The sequence below is a fragment of the Chiloscyllium plagiosum genome, chromosome 28, assembly GCF_004010195.1.
Source record: "Chiloscyllium plagiosum isolate BGI_BamShark_2017 chromosome 28, ASM401019v2, whole genome shotgun sequence".
Lineage (NCBI taxonomy): Eukaryota > Metazoa > Chordata > Chondrichthyes > Orectolobiformes > Hemiscylliidae > Chiloscyllium > Chiloscyllium plagiosum.
The window spans coordinates 48,141,096-48,165,797 of record NC_057737.1 but is presented as its reverse complement, the minus strand read 5'-3'; the positions used below and the strand labels follow the sequence as shown (position 1 = coordinate 48,165,797).

Below are 24,702 nucleotides of genomic sequence, written 5' to 3'. Positions count from 1 at the left end.
ACCACAGGGGGTGAACTTGGGCTTCACCAGTTTCTTCATCCCCCCTCCCCCCCCCTTGTCTCAGCCGGGTCCCTCCAGCCCGGCCCCGCCTTCCTGCCCTGCAGTCTTCTTCTTGTCCTCTCCGCCTCCCTCCTACTCCGACCTATCACCCTCACCTTGACCTCTTTCCACCTATCACATTTCCAACGCCCCTCCTCCAAGTCCCTCCTCCCTACCTTTTATCTTCTCCTGCTGAACACTCTCTGCTCATTCCTGAAGAAGGGCTTGTGCCCGAAACGTCGAATCTCCTGTTCCCTGGATGCTGCCTGACCTGCTGTGCTGTTCCAGCAATAAAGTTTCAACTTTGATCTCCAGCATCTGCAGACCTCACTTTCTCCTTTTCCAGTAGGAGTGCAACACTGGCAGTTTTCCAATCCTCTGGTATTTCTCTATATTCCAAGGAGTTTTGGAAAATTACAACCAATGCATCCACTATCTCTGTAGCTACCTCTTTTGGGATCCTTGGATGCAAGCCATCATAAAATCACGGGAACCCTAGTGTGGCAGCAATCCATTCGGCCCATCGGGTTTACAGCGACTCTCCAAAGAACGTCCCATCCAGACTCACCCTCCCACCCTATTCTTGTAACCCTGAATTTCCCATGCCTAACACACCTAACTTGCACATTGCTGGATTCTGTGGGCAATTTAGCATGGTCAATCCACCTAACCTGCACATCTCTGGACTGTGGGAGGAAACCTGAGCACTGGAGGAAACCCATGCTGACACGGGGAGAATGTGCAAACTCCACACAGACCTGAGGCTAAAATCAAACCCGAGTCCCTGGTGATGTGAGGGAGCAGTGCTAACCACTGAGCCACCAAGCTGCCAAGGGACTATCTGCCTTTAACCACATTAATTTGTTTAATCCTATTTCTCCAGCAATGGTACTTAATTCCTCTCCTTTATTCTTTTGTATTAATGGGATGTTCAATGTATCTTCTATCGTAAAGACTGATGCAAACTATTTAAGTCCTCTGCCATTTCATCGTTTTCCATAATGGCAGGGCCCTGGGTAATATTGTCAAATAGAGAGACTGGGAAGCTCGGGTACATAGTTCTTTGAAAGTTGCATCATTAGTAGGTAGAGTGGTTAGGAAGGCATTTCCTCACTAGTTTGCCATCATGCTTTATTTTAATTGTCTAAATTACCTTTTTAGCCCTCCTTTGCTGGATTCTGATAGTCATCCTATATGCTTTTTCTTTTAACTTAATACTCTGTTTAACTTCCCTGGTTTGACATGATTGGTTTATCCCTCTCTTAGAATCTTTCCTCCTTAGTGGGATGGACTTTTGCAGTGTCATAAATTGCCTCCTTAAATGTCCTGAAACATTTGCTTATTGTCATTCTTGCTAATCTAACCACCCAGTTCATTTTAGCTAACTCTACCTCATTTCATTGCAATTCCCCTTAAGTTAAACACAGTTATTTCCGACCCAAATTTCTTCCTCATAAACTGAATATTAAATTCCATCATGCTATGATCATTACTTCCTGGGGGATATTTTATTCTGAGTTAGCATATTTGGCATATGTTTTAAAAGACACATTTCAAAGGCCCACACGAAAGAATGCAAGTTTTTCCTTGATCCAATATTGAGTTTACTTATTGTTAGCATGTCTTTCATCTTCCCAAAATTACTTTTGGCTATTGCGTTCCTTCGTCTAAGTTTTGATTCACATTTGCCATCTTTTCTGATCATTTGTCCTGAACAGACAAACCATTTGCTTCAGTGTGACATTACCCACTTCAATCTACATTCTAGTTTCTTTCGATATATTCTTTCAAACTACCATTGGTTTTATTTTTGTGGTGTTCATACTCAATCTGTGTTCTAAACCACTACATTTTACTTGATCCAAGCACACCTCGTAGAATTATACGATGTTTCTCTTAATTTCATACTATCTTTAACACCCTTACTTAGCCACAGATGAGGCAAAGATTTTCTTTCTAACTGGGATAACTCTTTGCTTTAAGTGCCTCCTTAAAAGCACGCCACTGCACATCCATCGTATTATCTTTTAAGCCAGTTTCCCAGTTCAGTTCAGCCAGCAATGCCTTCATGTTGTCACAGTTACATTTATTGAGGTTGTAAAGCACCAGTCTTAGAATGAAACGTCTCCTTTCAAACTGAATGTGAAACTCTACCTTATTATAATCGCTGTTGCCTAGATGCACCTTTACTATTCAAAATATCAGGATATCAGAATATCAACTGTAGGGGAAGTATCACATATAGAGTACCAGAGATCCCCATTCATCTGCCCTCAAAGATATTCCGGGTTGGGTACAAGTTGTTCTTAGAGAATAACATCCTTAACATGTAGCAGTAAATCCATTAAAAGCAAAAAATTTGTAAGTAAATAAATATACTATCACAAATGATGTGCAAAATAAATTACTTAGGGCAAGCTTGTGAATGTGCCTACATGAAATGGACTGCAACGGTTCAAGAAGGCAACACACCACCTTCTTGATAGCAATCAGGGATGGGTTAGAAATACTAACACACCATCAACACCCATATCCATGAATGCTTTTTCACAAGTTGGATACAATAACTATTTTGTCCAGTTATACTTAACTGTACGTTCCAATTATTCATTCTACCAGAAATTTTAGCATTGAAATATTGTGGCTTTTACTTTTAATCTTTTACATTTTGTAAGTGATTTACATGTCTGTAAAAGCATTTTAATATATTCAACATGTTCCTTTGCTGTACTGTTCTGTTTTATGTTAAATTAGAATGTGCACATACCATGCAAACAGTGAGTCACATGAAGCCCTGACCATGGGTTCAAAATCATTCTCTTACCTGTCTGTAAAACTTGAACCTTGTGATCAGCCTCCTCAAATTTGGAGGCCAAGGATGTTTGAGTCTCTTGTAATTTCCTGCAAGATAAATGAAATATTAAGAGAATGATCAAAAGAGTCCACAATCGATGCAACTTCAATAACGCATCTTGTGTACAAGAAAGGCTACAGCTTCATTAAGAAGTTATTCTCTTTGATCCTTCATAGTTTCATGTATCATAGGATAAACACTTTCCTTTTGTTTTGCTTTTAAACCACTCAACAATAATTTCACTTCAAAGCCATTACTGTTGAATTTATTTTCAGCTTCTTTTAACTTCACTGTTCAAAATTCCATTACAAAGAAAATTGGTAGAGCAATCAAAGAAAAATTATAAGCACACAGCAAAATGATATAACCGGCAGTGAATGGCATCGGTACTTCAATCCAACTGGTCATTATGAGGAACCAGGAATAAATACCCTGCACTGGTGTTAACAATAGAAAACACTAATAGCATTCTGAAATTACTAAATAATCAAGGGGTAGAACGAGGAGTGGAAATAAATACAATAACTATTGTTATGACACGGAGTAAAACCTTCTGCTTAATTTAAACCAGCAACCTAGAAAAGATTTATCCCGTGCAGTAATCTGTGAAAATTCGAGAGGCCAAGAACTACTTAAAGTAAAAATGGACAACTTTGTTTCTTTAAGCATAACGGAGAATAATTAACGACCAATTACATACAACTCCTTTCTCTAACCTATTTTTTATCTTCCCTTCTACAATACTAGTCCGATAAAACCCCTCGATTAAGATTTACCAAAAATTCAAATTTTCAAAACCAGCCAGCTGTCAAACCTTCTATTTGGATCTTCCTGTGTCTTCTTTTCTTCTTCTTGGGGATTATGCTTCACAGGTCACGGATCAATAAAGGTACCTTTAAGGGAGCTATTTATCAGGCAGTCTCGACATGCTTTTGGCGTGGCAGCTCTCCTCTCAACTGTTCAATTTCCCCAGTCTTATACCCCTAAAGCATCAGATTGTGTCATTGGCTTTTAAGATTGTCAATATACTTAATTCAAACTTGATTGGAGTTTGGCAATTTTTGGGGGTATCATTTAAACTGATTGACCTAATTCAAATCTGTTTTTTTGTCTCCAGGCTACCAGCTACCCTAGCTATCCCAGGAGCTGGACCACAAGTTACATTGTATCTTATTCAGAACACTTTGTGCTGTTAGGTAGTTCTGCCAGCTTTTGACTCTCTTAAAGGTACAGTACACTCACATCTTCATAACACCATCACGAGAGAAAAGGTGCTCACAGGATGAGGCTGTTGCTGGCTAGGCCAGCATTTATTGTCCATCCTTAATTGCCCAGAGGTCAGTTAAGAGTCAACCACATTGCTGTGGATCTGGAATCACATGTAGGCCAGACAAGGGAAGGATGGCATTTGCTTCCCTGAAAGACATTAGTGAACCAGAAGAGTTTTTCTAACAAGCGGCTAATAAGACAATAAAGATTGATAAGTTCCCTGATGAAATGCAAGACACAGCTACAAAGTAGTAGATGCGGTGGTAATAATCTACCAAGAATCTTTAAATTCTGGAAAGCATAGGAACACAGAAAACAAGGAGCAGGAGAAAGACATTTGGCCCTTTGAGCTTTCCCCACCATTCAATAGCATCACCAAACTCAATAAATTGTTTCCACTTTCACCCCATGCCCTAAGAACTGTATCTAACTCTTTCTTGAAAACATTCAGTAGTTTGACCTCAACTACTTTCTGTGGTAGAGAATTCCACAGACTCACCATTCTCTGAGTGAAGAAATTTCTCATCTCAGGCCTAAATGGTCTACCGATATCCTTAGACTGGGATCCCTGGTTCTGGGACTCTCAGTCATTGGGAACACCCTTCCCTGCATTTACCATGTCTTGTCGTGTTAGAATTTTATAGATTTCTATGAAATTCCCCCCAAGGCATTCTTCTAAACCCTGGTGAACAAAGTCCTAACTGATTTCAGTCTCTCTTCATATTTTAGTCCTGTTGTCCCTGGAATCAGTCTGGTAAACCTTTGTTGCACTCCCTCCTTGGCCAGGACATCCTTCCTCAGATAAGTAGATCAAAACTACATAGAATACTCACTAAAGCCCTGTACAATGTAGCAAGACATCCCTGCCTCCTGTACTTGAATCCTCCCGCTATGAAGGCCAACATACCATTTGTCTTCTTTACTGCTTGCTACACCTGTGTTCTTAATTTCAGCAAGGACACCCAGGTCTCATTGTACCTTCCCTTTTCTCAATCTATCACCACTCAGATAATATCCCACCTTGCTGTTTTTGCGAACAAAATGGATAACCTCATAGTTATCCACATTATATTTCACACTGAAGCATCTCCACATCCACCTCACCATTCGCCCTCCCATCCAGATTTGTGTCATCTGCAAAAGTGGAGATATTACATTTAGTTCCCTCATCTAAATCAGGAATGTATGTTGTGAACAGTTGGGATCCAAGGACTGGTCCCTGTAATATCCCACTATCTGCCACTCAGAAAGAGAGATATTTATTCTTATCTTTCTTTTCCTGTCTGCCAAACAGTTCTGTATTTATGTCAGTACGCTCTCCTCAAACCAATGTGCTTTAATTTTGCATGCTAATCTCTTATGTGGGACCATACTGAAAGCCTTCTGAAAATCCAAGTAAACCACATCCACTGCTCGACTCTACCAGTTATAGCTTTGAAACATTCCAGTAGATTTGTCAAACAGCACACTGGGATTTTAACCTGAGAGCCCACCAAATCTTCTTTTACGAGACACACTGATGAGACAATTACATGTCTAGAATAACCAGGAACATTCCAGAGAATTGATGCAGTTATACAGGAGAAAGTGAGGTCTGCAGATGCTGGAGATCAGAGCTGAAAATGTGTTGCTGGAAAAGCGCAGCAGGTCAGGCAGCATCCAGGGAACAGGAGAATCGACGTTTCGGGCATAAGCCCTTCTTCAGGAAGAAGGGCTTATGCCCGAAACGTCGATTCTCCTGTTCCCTGGATGCTGCCTGACCTGCTGCGCTTTTCCAGCAACACATTTTCAGCAATTATACAGGGCCTTGGTAAATCCACACCTTCAGTATTGTGGGCAGTTTTGGTCTCCCGACCTGAGGAAGGACATTCTTGCTGTTGAGGGAGTCCAGCGAAGGTTCACCAGACTGATCCCTGGGATAGACATATGATGAAAGACTAGATCGACTGGTCTTGTACTCACAGGAATTTAGAAGAATGGGGAGGGGGGAATCACATAGAAAGATATAAAATCCTGATGAGACTGGACAGGCTAGATTCGGGAAGAATGTCCTCTATGTTGGGGGGATGTCCAGAACTAGGGGTCACAGTCTAAGAATAAGGTGTAAACTATTCAGGACTGAGATGAGGAAGACTTTCAGAGAGTTGTGAACCTGTGGAATTCTCTGCCACAGGAAGCTGTTGGGGCCAGCTTGTTAGATATATTCAAAACAGAGCTGGACATGGCCCTTGCAGCTAAAGGGATCAAGGGATATGGAGAGATAGCAGGAGTGAGATACTGGAATTACATTATCAACTATGATCATATTCAATGGTAGTGCAAGTTCCAAGGGCTGAATAGCCTATTCCTGCACGATTTGCTATGTTTCCAGAACTGCTAATGTAATACCTTTCTTTTAATTGGGAAGGAGGCAAAAAGAAAAGGTAACCAGAGGCTAGTTAGCTTAATGTCTGTTATTGGAAAAATGTTAGAGTCTATAATAAAAGATGTAATAGCATAGCATTTAGAAATGCATAGAATGATCAAGCAGAGTCAACATGACTTCACAAAGGGGAAATCACACATGAAAATGTATTAAAATAAGAGATATAAGGGTAGTAGTAGATGTAACATATTTGGATTTTCAGAAGCCATTTGATAAGGAGTTATACACTTTTAATCAATACGGGAATCAAGGGTTTTGGGCAAAATGCAGGAAAGTGGAGTGGAGTTGATGAGTTTCAGATCAGATGTGATCTTATTGAGTGTTGTAGCAGATTCGATGGGCTGAATGGCTTGCTTCTGCTCCTGTGTGTTAAAGATGCTGTATTGTTCCTGTAACTTGTTACATCACAAAAAGCTTGAGGACAAAGCCTCTTAAAACACTCTGACAGGGTTATCTCCAAATATAAAGATTGCAGAGCATTTCAGCTCATAACTGCTTTCCCTTTTACACTTTACAAAGAATTTGGGCAGCACGGTGGCTCAGTGGTTAGCACTGCTGCCTCACAGCACAGTGGGCCAGGTTTGAATTCAGCCTTGGGCAACTGTGTGGAGTTTGCACATTCTCCCCGCGTTTGCGTGGGTTTCCTCCCACAGTCACAAAGATGTGCAGGCCAGGAGAATTGGCCATGTTAAATTACGCATAGTGTTAGGTTCGTTAGTCAGAGGTTATGGGTCTGGGTGGGTTACTCTTCGGAGGGTCAGTGTGGACTTGTTCGGCCGAAGGGCCTGTTTCCACACTATAGGGAATCGAATCTATTCTAATTACTCCTGACTTTCAAACCAACTCCTGAGCCACCAGAGGTGCCACAGAAGGACAAATACTGCGGGAACTTAAGTTCCATGGTTTTCTGAAAGGAAGAATGATACTATTTTCGGTATACAGTCTGTACTGATATAATGCGATAGTTCTGTTCCCGTGCAATCCTGCATTGTAAGAAAATTGTGTAATAGCAGAACCACTTAAACTATTGGGACAGGAATTGCATTATAGCCAATACAGATAAGGAAAGTTGACGTTCTTCAAATGACAGTCTAAATTCTTCAATCGCGTCATAGCCAATTCGCATTGTGTTACTGCAGAACTGACTATTATTTTACTCTCCCCTTCTTTAATCCGTTGTACTTTTGAATATTAGCAAAGAGTATTTTGAAGTTAAAACTACATCTATATTTTTCCAATACTAGTTGGGAGTGAGCTCAAGTTTTATGCTGCATATTATTTCCTTCTTATAGGAGCCCCAGGCTGTGATTTCTGCTGCATAATAGAAAAGTCACAGTAGAAGACAGTTCATATAAATCTTGCTGATTATCAGATCCCCAGTTTTTAGTAAAGAAAGTAACTCCAAGATAAAAGCAACAAAGTCAAATACTGTACAGCAGTTAATTATCACAACACACAGACACACAATTGGCCAGACAAAACAAAGACTCCAACCAATTTATGTAACAGTAGCTGTATCGTTTCAATCCCATTCCCAACTAAATCTACAAACCATTATTTTGTGTTGCGGGATGCCCTGAAACTACAATTGGGATGTGGAGATCTGGGTACTGAGTAATTGATGTAGCTGTAGGCCTAACCAGGGGCATGACAGCAACAGTTGCTCCAAATTACTATGATAACACTGAGAGTTGTAGAAGTGAATGGTAATGTCTACCTATTGACATGAAAAAAAAGAGCTGCTAACAACTTTGGAACTGAAAGACTTCAACATTGAAACTTTTAACATGGATACTTGCTGTGTAGCTATAGACTTGATTTTTTTTGGCAGGTAAAGTAAATCACTAAACAAAGTACAATGAGAAACAGATACACAAACAACATAAAGCATAATTCCCACAGAACAATTAATGGCAATGTTCGGCTGCAGCACCAGTGAACAAAACAGCCTAAAATCAACTGAAAAGAACTACTAGACGGATTAAGTTCAAAAATACCTGTATTTCAATGGATGTATGAATAATACACTGTCACTAGTCCTTACTATCAACCCATTCTATGATAGCAATATGTCATTTAACACAATGTGTGCGCCTCACAAAGCACTGATCAACTGAATTCTAACAGATGAATGTGCCTGGTGAACACATCCCTAATGTCTGATAATCTTAGTCTGGGGGAGGAATGTGAAATTCTGATTTTCTCCAGCTGCCTTTGGATGGGGATATCACCGACATTCAGTACTACACATCATCACCAACAGCTAATGCTAGTTGAGTATCCAAACATTAAAGAAATTAAACCTTGTCTCACAATCCACAGTCCTTATGCTTTTTTAGTACATCATAGAGTGATTTTTAAAAAAAAATACAGTATTCTTACAGCAAGCAAATAATGCTGTCTTAAGAACAAAATCGCCAGCCTCTTTGACAAGTGACAGTAAAAAAAAATGTAATCACGGAAGTTGTGAGTCTGGCTGCTCTAACATTCTGACAGTATTCTTGATTGTGGGGGTTGTTTGGCAAGCATATTTAACCTCAGAATTAAGTCCCATTAAATATTTTTCAGAACTAGCTTCATAGCTGTAGCATCTACATGGAGACATGTTTCATCAGTTTTTCACTAAACCTTTTGGTGACATGTCACACATAGTCAGAGATGCATCTTGCATGCATTATGGAGTAGAAACAGATGCCCCTACTTCAGCCAGTCAATGGTCTCAAAAATGAAAACGATCAGGGAAACAGCTTTATCATCTGATGAATTCCTCAACCAGAAACAGGAAATGCCTGCCTCCAAGAGAATAAACTTTAAAAAAAACATATTGTGCAAAACATGGAATGAAAAAAGAGGCATTAACTCACCTTTCTTTTTCTGTGAAGTCATTCTGCAATTTCTGCTCTTTTTCAAGTGCAAGGCTTTCTGCTCTGCTGCTCAAGGTCTGTTCATACTCTTTGATTTTTTCTTTAAGTGCTTTTATTGTAACCTCTGTAAAACAAGAAGCGTTTACACAGTTATTGTGCAGTTCTACATGAGGAGCTTTCCTGTACTCTGAAAACGTGCCATGATTTAGACTGCAGCTTTACAGACCTGACATATAATCAATTGATACTAGTCCCTTTGGAGTCCCATTATTCCTTAAATGTTAAATTGAAGTTCAAATGGTTAGGTTATGAACGATCAATAGAGTTTGCTTTAAAGGATACTCTTGGCCCACTGAAATGACTCATGAGAAAATCAATGTCAAAATATTACACCACTTTATTGACTAGACTTTAGCTTCTGTTCACTAAAGATCGTAAAGCCATTTATAACTTTTGATCTTGGAAGCCAATCAACATAGTCAACAACAAATGCATCACAAAATAGTTACAAGTCCAAAGGCGGCCATTCAGCCTGTCAAATCTGGAATAGCTATCCACAAAAAAAAATTCAGCTAATCCCAATCCTCAGCCTTCCACCATAATCCTGCACGTTTATCTTCAGGTCATTATATAATGCTCTTTCGAAAGAGACACAAGTAAACCTATCTTTGTCATGCTTTCAGGCATTCAAGATCCTAATCAATCACTGCAAACAACTTATTCTCATGGTACCACTGGTTCTTTTGCCACTCAATTTGTATCAGCGTCATCTGGTTCTCAAAAATTCCAGCTATGGGAACAGTTTTTCCCTTAGTACAAAGAACAATACAGCAGAGGATCAGGTTATTCAGCCCTCCAACCCTGCTCTGACACATTTTGCCCCTCCATACTAAAACTGTCTTTACTTACAGGATCCATTTCCCTCTAATCCCTTCCTATTCATATATGCATCCAGGTGTTTCTTGAATGCTGCTGTTGTATCTGCTTCCACCATGTCCTCTGGCAGCACATTCCAGACACTCACCACTCTTTGTGTGAAAAACTTGCCTTGCACATATCTTTAAAACTTCCCTGCACCCTGAACTTATGTTCCCTACTAACTGACCGCTCCGCTCTGGGATGAAGCCTCGTACTTTCCATTCTATCCAAGCCATTCACAATCTTAAAACTTCTATCAGGTTGCCCCACAACCTCCTACATCCCAGTTAAAACAAACCCAGTCTATCCAACCTTTCTTCATAGCTAAAATTCCCCCAGACCAGGCAACATCCTGGAAAACCTTTTCTGTACCCCTTCCAAAGCATCCATATCCTTCTGGTAGTGTGGGGACCAGAACTGGACACAATATTCCAAGTGTGGCTTAACCAAGGTCTATAAAGCTGCAGCACAACTTACCTATGCTTATATTCAATCCCCTTTCAATGAAGGCAAGCATGCCATGGGCCTTTTTTACTATCTTATCTACCTGCGCTGCCACTTCCAGTGATCTGTGGACCTGCCCACTCAGATCCCTCTGCATATCAATACTACTAAGGGTTCTGCCTTTCACTGTATAATTTCCACCTGCACTTGACCTTCCAAAATAGATCACCTCATATTAAATTCCATCTGCCATTTTTCTGCCCATGCCTCCAAATGATCTATATCCAGCTGTATCCACTGACAATCCTCCTCACTGCCCGCAACTCCATCAATCTTTGTAACAACTGCAAACCAGCTACAGTTTCCTCCAAATCATTTTTGTAGTAGACCACGAGCAGCACTGATCCCTGTCGAACGCCACGAGCATTTTAAGATACTCATGAATAGGGCCAACAGCAGTCCTCGGGTGAAGGCGTTAAACTGGAGGAAGGCGAGTTACAACAAGATTAGGCAGGAACTGGAGAATTTTGATTGGAGGCAGTTGTTTGAAGGTAAATCCATATCGGAACCCTCCATTCCAAAAAGCATCCTTCCACGCTACCCTCTGTCTCCTATGACTAAGCCAGTTCTGTATCCATTTGCCAGCTCACCCTGATACCATGCGACTTCATCTTTTGTACCAATCTGCCATGACTGACTTTGTCAAAGACATTTCTGAAGTCCATGCTGATAACATCAACTGCTTTTCCCTCAATCATCTTTGTCACCTCCTCAAAAAACTTAAGTCAGTGAGGCACAATCACTCCTCTCAAAACTATGCTGTCTATCACTATAATTTGCTTCTAAATGCATCTATATGTTGTCCCTGAGAATCTTTTCCAATAATTTCCCCGCCACTGAGGTGAGGTTCAAAGGCTTGTAATTTCCTGGATTATCCCCGCTATCGTTCTTAAACAATGGGGAAACACTGGCTATTCTCCAGTCCTTTGGGACCTCACCTGTGGCCACGGAGGATACAAAGATGTCTGTTAATGCTCCAGTGAACTGTTCTCTTGCCTCCCTCAATATTCCTGGGATTGATCCCATTAGGACCTGGGTACTTATTTACCTTAATGCTTTTTAAGATGCACAACACTTCTTCCTTTTTAATAGTAATGCGGCGCAGAAATTCGACATTCTCTTCTCCGAGATCATCCTCCACTAATTCCTTCTCTTTGGTGAATACCGACAAAAAGTTTTCGTTTCAGAACTCACCTATCCCTTCTGGCTCCACACATAGATTCCCTCCTTGTCCTTGAGTAGGCCAACTTTTTCCCTGATTACCCTCTTGCTTTTTATATACATATAAAAAGCCTTGGTATTCTCCTTAGTCCTGTACGCTAACGATTTTTCATAACCCCTTTTAGCCATTCTAATTCTTTGTTTTCTTTCCCACTTTCCTTATATACTTTAAGGGCTTCGTCAGTTCCATCCACCCAGATCTTATGTATGCTTCTTTTCTCTTGTTGACCAAAGTCATAACATCCCAAATCATCCAAGGTTCATGTAACTTGCCATACCTATCCTTCATTCTCACAGGAATGTGCAGCTTCTAAACTCTTATCAACTGCCGTTTGAAATACTCCCACATTTCCGATATGGATTTACCTTCAAACAACTGCCTCCAATCAAAATTCTCCAGTTCCTGCCTAATCTTGTTGTAACTCACCTTCCTCCAGTTTAACGCCTTCACCCGAGGACTGCTGTTGGCCCTATCCATGAGTATCTTAAAAGGCTCAACATTATAGATACTACTCCTGAAATGCTCCCCAACTGAAACTTCGTTCATCTGGCAGGGCTCATTTCTCAAAACCAGATCCTGAATAACCCCTTCCCTGATCAAGAGGAGAAGTTAAAATCACCCACCACAACAATCTTGCTGTTTTTACATCTTTCCAAAACCTGTCCACATATTCTCTCCTCTATTTCCACAATGTACCCTCAACATTGTGATTTCATCTTTCCTATTCTTGAGATCTAGCCATATTGCCTTGCTGCACAAGTACCTGTTGACTTTCTTATTTTCCTTTCACTTGAATGTGTTGAATGCTTATTGTGATACTTTCTCACACACAACCACCCCTTTCACTTCTCATAAATGTTCAGCCTTGAACAATCAGCTTAGACCCAAAGAGCAGTACTTGCCAAAATCGTAAGTTGGGACCCAATCTAAGGACAGAGTTGTAACCCTGGTGCAATGTTCGAATCAACAGAAGCAGCAATAGGCACTACATCCCCTCTCTTGCATTTGGCCAGTTCCTGCATGATTATCATTAAACCTTAAAAATGCAAGGGAATCCAGTGTGATCACATGGTAGGAGAAGTTTCTTTGGTGAAATACATTATTGGCTGACAATGCAGAGTATATAAGTATAAAAGAGTTACAGAGATCGACATCACAGAAAAAGACTCTTCAGCCCATTGTATCTGCACTGGTCAAAACCAACCACCGAACTACTCTAATCTCATTTTCCAGCCCTTTCCCATATGATTATATGCCTTGGCATCGCAAGTGCACATCTAAATTATTTTTAAACCCTCTATGGGCTTTTGTTTTTACCTCTAACACACTTACAAGCAGAGAGTTCCACATTCCCACTACTTTCTGGATGAAAGGTTTGTTCCTCACATCTGTAAACCCTCTGTACCTTACCTTAAATCCAGGTCTCCTGATCACTGATTAAGGGGAAAAGTTTTTTCTTATTAGATTACTAGATTAGATTAGATTACTTACAGTGTGGAAACAGGCCCTTCTCCCACTACTTTCTGGATGAAAGGTTTGTTCCTCACATCTGTAAACCCTCTGTACCTTACCTTAAATCCAGGTCTCCTGGTCACTGATTAAGGGGAAAAGTTTTTTCTTAACTACCCTACCTTTGCCCCTCATAGTTTTACATATCTGTAGGAGAAAAGATAAACCACTCTGCCTGCCCACTACTTGCTCACAGAAAACATGTCTGTTCTTAACGAAACATACCCATAATACCTCAATCTGACAACAACCAGCTCAGGAGCTAAACAGCAAAACAAGACATTACCTAAACAGCTTCCAGACTGAAGGAATACACTCTTGAGATGATCTAATAACAGACTTCCTACCTCATAATAGCATCACTGCTCCTGCAGCCCCAAAGGCATCCCTAGTCTCCTCAAGTACTGAAGCCCTACAAAGCCTACCTAGACTGAGTGGCATCCAGATACCTGATAAGAATGCACATCACCCTGCAGATCTACTGTAACCAGGATATTGGACATTAGCACCTGCTCTAGCAGAGGAACGGAACCTCCTGTCATAATTATTACCTGATGGCTACTACCGGACAACTGATTGTTTTCCATTGAATGTAATTTAATTCATATTGTATTGTAATTAACACACTACAAAAAATGTGTCTTCAGCTCAGATAACAGAATCCTTGACTTAACTGTGCCAGTCCTGTCACTTTCTCTTCCCACCATATCCTGAGAAATAAACCAATATTCATCAATTTCACAAGATCTGTATGTGGCCTCTTTTTGTAATTGGAACATTCTCCGACAGTATCTCAGAAAAGAGTCCCCTCAATCTCCTCTGCTCTAAGGAAAACAATCCAATGTGTCAATCTCGCTTCATTACTGACTTCAAAAGAGTCTGTTGGACGAGCAGGGAAACCAAGAAATTCAGAACACAAAGGTGGCACTGGTCTATTTCAAATTTAAATTTTACTTGTCTACATTTCATATGTCATTAGTTTCACTTTAGTCATGAATGCATCACTGTAATTTCTAGCTAGTTTAAACAGAAAGCTAAGTGCACATCTCATTGTTTACATATATGCATGATTCCAGTGGAGGTCAGAGATGATTGTGATAGGACAGTGTGGAAGGTGGAGTGGATGGGTGGGAAAGAAGATGGACAGGTAGGTCAGGTCAAGAGGGCAGTGCCGAGTTGGAGGTTTGGATATAGGATAAGGTGATTTGGGGGGGGGGATTTAGAAACTGGTGAAGTCAATGTTGATGCCGTGTGGTTGTAGAGTCCCAAGGCATGAGGTGTTCTTCCTCCAGTCAGCGTGTGGCTTTGATTTGGCGGTGGAGGTGGCCCAGGATTTTCATGTCCTTGAGGGAATGGGAGGGGAAGTTGAAGTGGTTGGCCAGAGGGTGGTGGGGTTGTTGGGTGCATGCAGACTAGAGATGTTTCCTGAACCGCTACGCGAGTTGGCGCTTGGTCTCCCTGCTGTAGAGAAGACCACATTGAGAGCAACACTTGCAATAAATGAGGTGGGACGATGTGCAGGAAAATCTCTGTTGGATTTGAAATGATCTTTTAGGGCCTTGGATGGAGGTGAGGTGTGGGCACAGGCTTTACATCTCATGCAGCGGCAAGGGAAGATGGTGGTTTGGTGGGGAGTGTGGACCCAATGGGGGATTCAAGGAGGGAATAGTCTCTGCGAAACGCAGATAAAGGTGGGGATGGAAATATATTTTTGCTGATGGGGTCTGATTGTAAGTGGCAAAATGGTGGAGGATAATGCGCTGTATATGGAGATTTGTGGGGTGGAATGTGAGGACCAGGAGGGTTCTATTCTTGTTGCGGTTGAGGGGGTGGGGGCAGAAGAGGTCCAAGAAGAGAGAGAGGTGTTAGAGATGGCCCATGTGAACTTGAGGTCAGGGTTGAAGGTGTTGGTGAACTTGCTGAACTGTTCAATCTCCTTGTGGGAGCACAAGGTGGCATCAATACAGTCATCAATGTAGAGGAGGAAAAGATGGGGGATGGTGCTGGTGTAGCCACGAAGAGGGACTATACCACATATTCGACAAAGAGGTAGGCATAGCTGGGGTCCATGCAGGCTGTAGGAATTTGAAGGAGACGTTGTTGAGGGTGAGGACCAGTTCCAATAATTAAATGAGTGTGCCAGTGGAGGGGAATTGGTTAGGTCGGTGGGAAAGGAAGAAACGGAAGGCTTTTAGGCCTTCATCATGGGCGGTGGAGGTGTATAGGGAGTGGACGTCCATGGTGAAGGTGAGGTGCTGGGGGCTGGGGAATCAAAAGTTATGGAGGAGGTGGAAGGTGTGGGTGGTGTCCCGGATGTATGTGGGGAGGTCATGCACCGAGGGGGAAGGACAGAATCAAGATAGGAGGAATTGAGTTCAGTGGGGCAAGAGCAGGTGGAGACAATTGGTTGACCAGGGCAGTCAGGTTTGTGGATTTTGGATAAAAGTTAGAACCGGGAGGTGCGGGGCTGGGGAACTATCAGGTTGGAGGCTGTAGATGGGAGATCCACTGAGATGATGAGGTAGTAGTTGATTTGGGAGATGATGGCCTGGTGATGAGAGGTGGGGTCATGGTCAAGGGGGCAGTAGGAGGAGGTGTCAGCGAGTTATATAGAGTGGATATAGAGTTTGCAGGCAGGATAGAGTGGGTGACAACAAAACAAGAGGAAGCAGCAATTTGTTAAAGAATCAGTTACAGTTGTGAGAAGGGTTGATATATTAAATGAGTTAACAAATGAGGCTTTATAGGTTGAGCTTAGAAATAAATAATGGGCAGTCACACTTTTAGGAGTATACTACACCCCCCCAAATAGTGAGAGAGCGAGAGAAGAACATAAATATAGACATATTTCTGTCTGTAGAAATAAGAGGGCAATAGTAGATGGCGACGTTAACTAACTATCCCAAATTCAACAGGGTTTCAAATTATATAACGGGTACTGATTTTGAAAAATTAATGTTCTGAATCCAGGAAAAAATTTTAAACAATGCATGACAAGCCCAATGAGAGGAGATGCAATTCTGGATTTAACTTTGGGAAATGAAGATGGGCAAGTAGGTGAAGACCATAATCGGGGTTAGGTAAATTAGGAGTAAAAGTTTTAAACTGGGGGAAGACAAACTTTACAGAACTGAGAAGTGATTTGGCTGAAGTGGACTGGACAGGACTGCTAAAGAATAAATGAGTGGGAAATCAGTGGCAGGCACTAAAAAGTCAGATCCTTAGGGCGTAAAACAAAAATGTTCCCTCCAAAAATAAGAATGGTACTACCAAATCTAGACCGCCCCCCCCCATGGTTGTCTAGAAAAATATAAATGAAAATTAAACAGAAAATAAAAGTTCATGATCATCACAAATAAATCATAACACTGCAGTATAGAAAGTACAGGGAACAAGTTAAAAAAGAAATAAGGAAATCAAAGCTAGGGCATGAACAAATATTAACAAGCAAGATAAATTAAAACCCAAAGATGTGCTACCAGTATATAAAGAACAAAAGAATCGTTAAGGAAAAAGTAGGACCCATCAGAGATGAAGAAGGGAACTTGTGTGAAGATGCAGAGGATATGGGGAGAATGTTAAATTAATTCTCCAAATTTACAAAGGAAAGGGGTGATCATCAAAGTTTGTGAGAAGACTTGTAGCTCGGGTGCTCGTTGTTGTGATTCTGTTCGCCGAGCTGGGAACTTGTGTTGCAGACGTTTCATCCCCTGTCTAGGTGACATCCTCAGTGCTTGGGAGCCTCCTGTGAAGCGCTTCTGTGATCTTTCCTCCGGCATTTGTAGTGGTTTGAATCTGCCGCTTCTGGTTGTCAGTTCCAGCGGTCCGTTGCAGTGGTCGGTATATTGGGTCCAGGTCGATGTGCTTATTGATTGAATCTGTGGATGAGTGCCATGCCTCTAGGAATTCCCTGGCTGTTCTCTGTTTGGCTTGTCCTATAATAGTAGTGTTGTCCCAGTCAAATTCATGTTGTTTGTCATCTGCGTGTGTGGCTACTAAGGATAGCTGGTCATGTCGTTTCTGACAACAAATCTATGTGGAAGTTTGGTAAAGTAAAAGAATCGCACCTGACAGGAGAAGCCCAACAACAAGGCCATCCAGGTCACAGGAAATGTTTGCATGCATGAGGACAGAAAGGAAGGTGAATGCATATGTGACAAAGGGAAGAGAGAGAGAGAGAGAGTGTAAGTGTCTGTGGGTGTATGCATGGCTATGAGAAATGGCACGGACACTGATATTAAGGATCAGTGTCAGCTATTGTGTCAGCTGCAGCCAACCCTGACAATGCTTAACAAACAGGAAGGAACCACAAAATGTCCATAACACTCGGCCTGCCCTTAAATCCATCATAAACAACAATTGTGGGGAGACTCCTGGTTTTTCTAATGGGAAATGTCACAGGTGGTTTGACAAGAATGACCAGGAAATCTAGAAACTGCTAAATCACAAATGCAAGCTGTTCCTGAACTGAAACACCACCAAATCCGACGGGAAAGAATATAGGTCTACTGACAAATGAAGGCAGAGGTTCAATGAGAATTCCGTGACTGACAGATGGTGGGCGGAAGAGCATAGGAAAATCAGGAACTCACTGGCAGTCATGGTGCACTTGGATTCTTCAGCATAGTCAAGGCCATCTGCAGCCCAAACACCCAGAGACCTAAGAGAGCGAAGACCTGAGAGGTGAAAATAATACTAAGCACTACCACCTCAGCATAACCACAACCCGACATGTTTTTAAAAATCTATCCAACAGCAGAAAACAACAAGGCTGCAAGTGCAGTGTAGGAATCTCTGACAAAATATTGAAATATGGTAGAGATGCACTCTTTGCATTGATACATATTCTTGTCTCCCTTATCTGGAAGGAAAACATGCCTACTGAACTCTGAGATGCGTTAATTATGACCAAGTTCAGGAAATGAGATAATATTGAGTGTGGTCATTACAGACAGCTCTTTCCACTATCTGCCACATTGAAAGGTTGTTGCAAAATCCTTCCTTAGTCACCTTCTCCCAGTGGTTAAGGAGGTCCTACAGGAGTTGTAATGCAAATTCTGTCCATCAAAAGGCAAAGTGCACATGACATACACAGCAATGCAAGTCCAAATAAAGTGTTCAGAGCCACAGCAACGTTCATATATGGCCTCCTTTGACCTTACAAAGCCTTTGATTTTGTCGTCCAAGAGGCTACAGATCATCCCTCTCAAATTTGGCTCCCTGGAGAAACCCAACACCATGCTCTGCCAATGACAAGATAATTTGCAAGCCATGATCCTCGCTGATGATCCGCCACATACCCAAGATGTGTACAATATGGGGTCAAGTAACACTGTGTCGTCACACCAAATCCCTTCTCCATCTTCCTCACTGCAATACTCCATTCCATATGCATGAAGCTTCCCATTGGAATGAAGCTGCTACAAGTTGGGCCAGATGGGATTTATCCTAGGATTCTCTGGGAAGCCAAGGAGGAGACTGCAGAACCTTTGGCTTTGATCTTTATGTCATCATTGTCTACAGGAATAGTGCCAGAAAACAGGAGGAGAGTAAATGTTGTTCCCTTGTTCAAGAAGAGGAGTAGAAACAACCCTGGCAACTATAGACCTATAAGCCTTACTTCAGTTGTGGGTAAAGCATTGGAAAGGGCTATAAGGGATTGGATTTATAATCAACTAGAAAGGAATAAGTTAATGGAGAGTCAACATAGTTCTGTGAAGGGTAGGTCATGCCTCACAAACCTTATTGTGTTTTTTGAGAAGTTGACCAAACAGGTGGATGAAGATAAAGTGGTTGATGTAGTGTATATGGATTTCAGTAAGGTGTTTGAGAAGGTTCCCCATAGTAAGCTATTGCACAAAATACGAAGACATGGGATTGAAGGTGATTTAGTGGTTTGGATCAGAAATTGGCTTGCTGAAAGAAGAGATAAGGTGGGCCCTGGTGGGAAATATTCATCCTGGAGTTCAGTTACTAGTGGTTTACTGCAAGGATCTGTTTGGGTCCTTTATATATGACCTGGATGAGGACATAGAAGGATGGGTTAGTAAATTTGCAGACGACACTAAAGGTTGGTAGAATTGAGGATAGTGACAAAGGATGTTGCAGTTTACTGAGGGACGTAGATAAACTGCAGAGCTGGGCTGAGAGGCGGCAAATGGAGTTTAATGCATAAAAGTGTGATATGATTCACTTTGGAAGGAATAACAGGAATGCAGAGTACTGGGCTCATGGTAAGATTCTTGGTAGTGTAGATGAGCAGAGAGATCTCGGTGTCCAAGTACATAGATCCTTGAAAGTTGCCACTCAGCTTGATAGGATTGTTAAGAAGGCAGACAGTGTATTAGCTTTTATTGGTAGAGGGATTGAGTTTCAGAGCCATGAGGTCATGCTGCAGCTGTACAAAACTCTGGTGCTACCACACTTGCAGTATTGGGTACAATTCTGGTCACTGCATTACAGGAAGCTTTTGAAAGGGTTCAGATGGGATCTACTAGGATGTTGCCTGGTATGGAGAGAAGGTCTTACAAGGAAAGGCTGAGAGACTAGAGGCTGTTTTCGTTGGAGAGAAGAAGGTTGAGAGGTGGCTTAATTGAAACATAAAAGATAGTCAGAGGGTTAGATAGGTCGGACAGTAAGAGCCTTTTCCCTCGGATGGCGATGGCTAGCACGAGGGGACATAGCTTTAAAATGAGGGCTGACAGATATCAGATGTAGTTTCTTTACTCAGAGAGTATTGGGGCGTGGAACATATTGCCTGCAACAGGAGTAGACTCGCCAACTTTATGGGCATTTAAACGATCATTGGATAGGCATATGGACGAGAATGGAATAGTGTAGGTTAGATGGGCTTCAGATTGGTTTCAAGGGCTGAAAGGTCTGTACTGCACTGTAATGTTCTATGTTGTATGTTCTAAGTTGAGCAGAAAACTGTTAATCAAGCTGCAGTATGTATGCTTGGGTGCACACACTCACAGGCCAAGCTACAAACTGTTACCATATTCAAGGAGGCAAATGAGAGCATGGTCCTCATATTAAATATCCAGAAAAACAAAAATCTTCCACCAACTGTTCTGACCACACACCACCGCCCAACTATTAAGATTGGCAATCAGCCACTGGATGTGAATCAATTCCCATACCTTGGAAGCCCCCTTTCAAGAAATGCAGACATCAAAAATGAAATTCATCATCATTTCCAGTATGGTAGCACTGCCTTTGGCTGCCCGAGGAACACAGCATCTGATGACAAAGACTACAAACTTTGCTCCAAGCTCATGGCATTAGCTGCCCCATCGCACGTACCAGAGACATGAAGGTTGTACATCAGACATCTCAAATCCCTCAATCTCAGATGCCAGAAATACTATCAACAACGCCTCCACAAATTCCTGCAAATCCAATAACAGGATTAAAACTCCAAGTGCAGTGCCCACTCTCAAATAGATGCCCCTAGCGTCAAAGCACTGGCTACTGTCAATCAGTTACATTGCGCGGGCAGACAGAGAACTTCCAAAATAAGCTCACTACCCAAGTTTCACCATGGCAATGAGTTACAAAGGAACAAAAAAAATTAAGGACATCTTCAAAGGCTTAATGAAAAAAAAGGAAAAAAAACCCACAGATGTATAGAAATATTCTGCACTGGATCTCCCAAACTGGAGAAGAAACTTCAGTGATGGTACCAACCAAGCAGGCCCAAATTCAAACAGCAGAGGAAAGTATGAAAACCTGAGCGCCCCACTAACCCGTTCTCAAATATGATTCACTTTGCCTGTGCCAGGATATACAGATATCTAACGGTAGAGTCTAGATTAGAGTGGTGCTGGAAAAGCACAGCAGGTCAGGCAGCATCCGGGGAGCAGGAAAATCAATGTTTTGGGCAAAAGCCCCTCATCAGGAACCTCAAGCAGTGGACTATTTAGTCACCTCAGGGTCAGCAAATTCAGGCTGAAAGGAAGTTAACCTGGGTTTCAAGGGACTGCCTGGGGAGATGATAATGGCGCACTTTATGAATAAAACAGCTAAATTCTTTTTGAAAGTACTTAATCAAGCTTCTTCAAGAAAAAATACACATCTTCTAATCTCTTCAACTGTTTGATTTTAGTTAACAATGGAAAATGGACATCGCTGACTGACCAGCATTTTACTGCCAATCCCTAGTTGTCCCTTGAGAAGGTGATAGTGTGCTGCCTTCATCAACTGGTGCAGTCCATATGCTGTGGGTTGACCCACAATGGCCTTAGGCAGGGAATTCCAGCAGGTTGACCCAGCGACAGTGAAGGAACGGTGATTTATTTCCAAGTCAAAATGATGAGTGGGTTGGAGGAGAACTTGCAAGTGATGGTGCTCCCATGTATTTTGATGTCCTTGTCCTAGATACAAGTGGGCATGAGTTTGGAAGGTGCTGACTAAAAATCTGTAATGAATTTCTGCAGTGCATCTTACAGATAGTACACATTGCTGCTACTCAGCATTCGTGGTGGACAAAGTGGATGCTTGTGGATGTGGTGCCAATTAAGCAGGCTGCTTTGTCCAAAATGGTATCAAACTTAAACACAGTTGGAGCTGCATCCATCCAGGCAGTGCAGAACACTCCATCACACTCCTGACTTGTGCCTTGCGGATGGTAGATAGGCTTTGGGTGGTAAGGAGGTGAGTTACTTGCAACAGCATTCCGAGGCTTTGACTTGCTCTTATAGTCACTGTGTTTTTGTGATGAATCTAACTGAGTTTCTGGTCAATGGTATCTCCAAGGATGTTGATAGTGGGGAATTCAATGATGGGAATACCATTTAATCTCAAGTAGCAGTGATTGTCACTTGTCAGCCCAAACCTGGAGACTGTCAAGATCTGAATGTGAACATTGACTGTTTTAGTATCTAAGGTGCCGTGAATGATGTTAAACATTTTGCAATCATCGGCGAACATCTCCACTCCTCACCTGATGATGGAGGCAAGCCCATAGATGAAGCAAGTGAAGATAGTTGGGCCTAGGACACTACCCTGAGGAACTGCAGAGATGTTCTGGAGCTGAGATCACAGAGTCGTAGAGTCCTATAGCACAAAGACAGGCCCTTTGGACCAAACTGATCCATGCCAAACAAAATGTCTGCCAGATTAACTCCATTTCCCTGTATTTGGCCCATATCCTTCTAACCCATTACTATCCATGTATTTGGCCAAATGCCTTTTAAATGTTGTTAATGTATCTGTGTCAAACACTTCTGCTGGCAACTCATTCCAAATGCGTACCACCTTCTGTGCAAACAAGTTGCCCCTCAGCTTCCCTTTTATTCTTTCCCCTCTAACCTTAAACTAATGCCCTCTAGTTCTTGATTACCCAACCTGGGAAAAAGATTGAGTGCATTTATCCTATCCATGCCTCTCATGATCTTATACACCTCTATAAGGTCCCCCCCTCTGTCTCCTATGCTCCACAGAAAAATGCCCTCACTCGTCCAACCTCTCCCTATAACTCAGACAATTGAGTCCTGCCAACATCCTTGTCAATTTCTTCTGCACTCTTTCCAACTTAATAATATCCTTCCTATAACAAAGTGACCCAAAACTGAACATAATACTCCAAGTGCAGCCTCACCAAAGTCCTATATAACTGCAACATAACTTCCCAACTTCTATACTCAATGCCCTGACTGATGAAGGCCACTGTGCCAAAAGTCTTCTTTACCGCCCTCTCTACCTGTGACTCCATTTTCAGAGAACTGTGAACCCGAACTCCATCATCTCTCTGTTCCACTACCATTCACCACTAAATTTCGATCTTGACTTACTTTCCAAAATACAAACCCTCACACTTATCTACATCAAGTTCCATTTGCTATTTCTCAGCCTACTTCCCCATCTGATAAATGTCCTGCTGCAATTTCTGATAATCTTCCTCACTGTCCACATTACCACCTATTTTAGTATCATCTCCAAAATTATTAAACATGCCTTGTACAGTTTCATTCAAATTACTGATATAGATAACAAACAGCAATGGGCCCATCACCAAACCCTGAGGCATTCCACTTGTCACAGGCATCCAGTCCAACAAGCATCCTTCCACAATTACCCTCTGCTTCCTACCAGCAAGCCAATTTTGAATCCAATTCACCACTTCCCCCTGAATTCCATGTAATCTAACCTTCCAGAGCAGCCTACTATGTGGAACCTTATCTAAGGCCTTACTGAAATACATATAGACCACATCTAACCCCTGCCCTCATCAACCTTCCTGGTCAATGAGAAACATAGAATCCCTACAGTATGGAAACAGACCCTTTGGCCCAATAAGTCCACACTGACCCTCCAAAGAGTATCCCACACAAATCCATTCCCCTACCCTATATTTCCCCTGACTAATGCACCTAACCAACACATTCCTGAACACTACGGGCAATTTAGCATGGTCAATTCACCTAACCTGCACATCTTTGGATTGTGGGAGGAAACCAGAGTACCTGAAGGAAACCCATGCAAACATGGGGAGAATGTGCAAACTTCACACAGACAGTTGCCCGAAGCTGGAATTGAACCCCGATCCCTGGCACTATAAGGCAGGAGTTCTACCTGCTGAACCACCATGCCGCTCGGAACCATCAAAGAACTCTAACAAGTTTGTGAGGCATGATCTCCCACTCACAAAGCATTGCTGACTATTTCTAATCAAACCCAGTCTTTCCAAACGCATGTATATCTTATCCCTCAAAATCTTCTCAAGTAACTTACCCACCACAGACGTTAAGCTTCCTGGTCTATCGTGCCCAAGTTTTTCTTTGCAGCCCTTCTTGAATAAGAGCACAACATTTGCTACCCTCCAGACTGCGGAAAGTCAGGAGGCATGGGATAGAGGGAAATTTGGCCAGTTAGATAGAAAACTGGCTAACCGGTCGAAGTCAGAGAGTGGTGGTAGATGGTAAATATTCAGCCTGGAGCCCAGTTACAAGTGGAGTTCCGCAGGGATCAGTTCTGGGTCCTCTGCTGTTTGTAATTTTTATTAATGACTTGGAAGAGGGAGTCGAAGGGTGGGTCAGTAAATTTGCAGACGATACGAAGATTGGTGGAGTTGTGGATAGTGAAGAGGGCTGTTGTC

General features: G+C 42.0%; 1 protein-coding gene across 5 annotated transcripts in view; it reads right to left on the bottom strand.

The window, feature by feature from the left end:
- Nucleotides 1-24,702, bottom strand: part of LOC122564179 (protein CASP-like) — a 601,305-nt gene that overhangs the window by 266,074 nt on the left and 310,529 nt on the right. For all 5 annotated transcript variants that reach the window (XM_043718857.1, XM_043718858.1, XM_043718860.1 and 2 more), the window contains 2 exons: nucleotides 9,452-9,575; nucleotides 2,864-2,940 (listed from right to left, as the gene is read on the bottom strand). In XM_043718857.1, coding sequence (XP_043574792.1) covers nucleotides 2,864-2,940; nucleotides 9,452-9,575 — 201 coding nt within the window. The remainder of the gene's footprint in view (nucleotides 1-2,863; nucleotides 2,941-9,451; nucleotides 9,576-24,702) is intronic.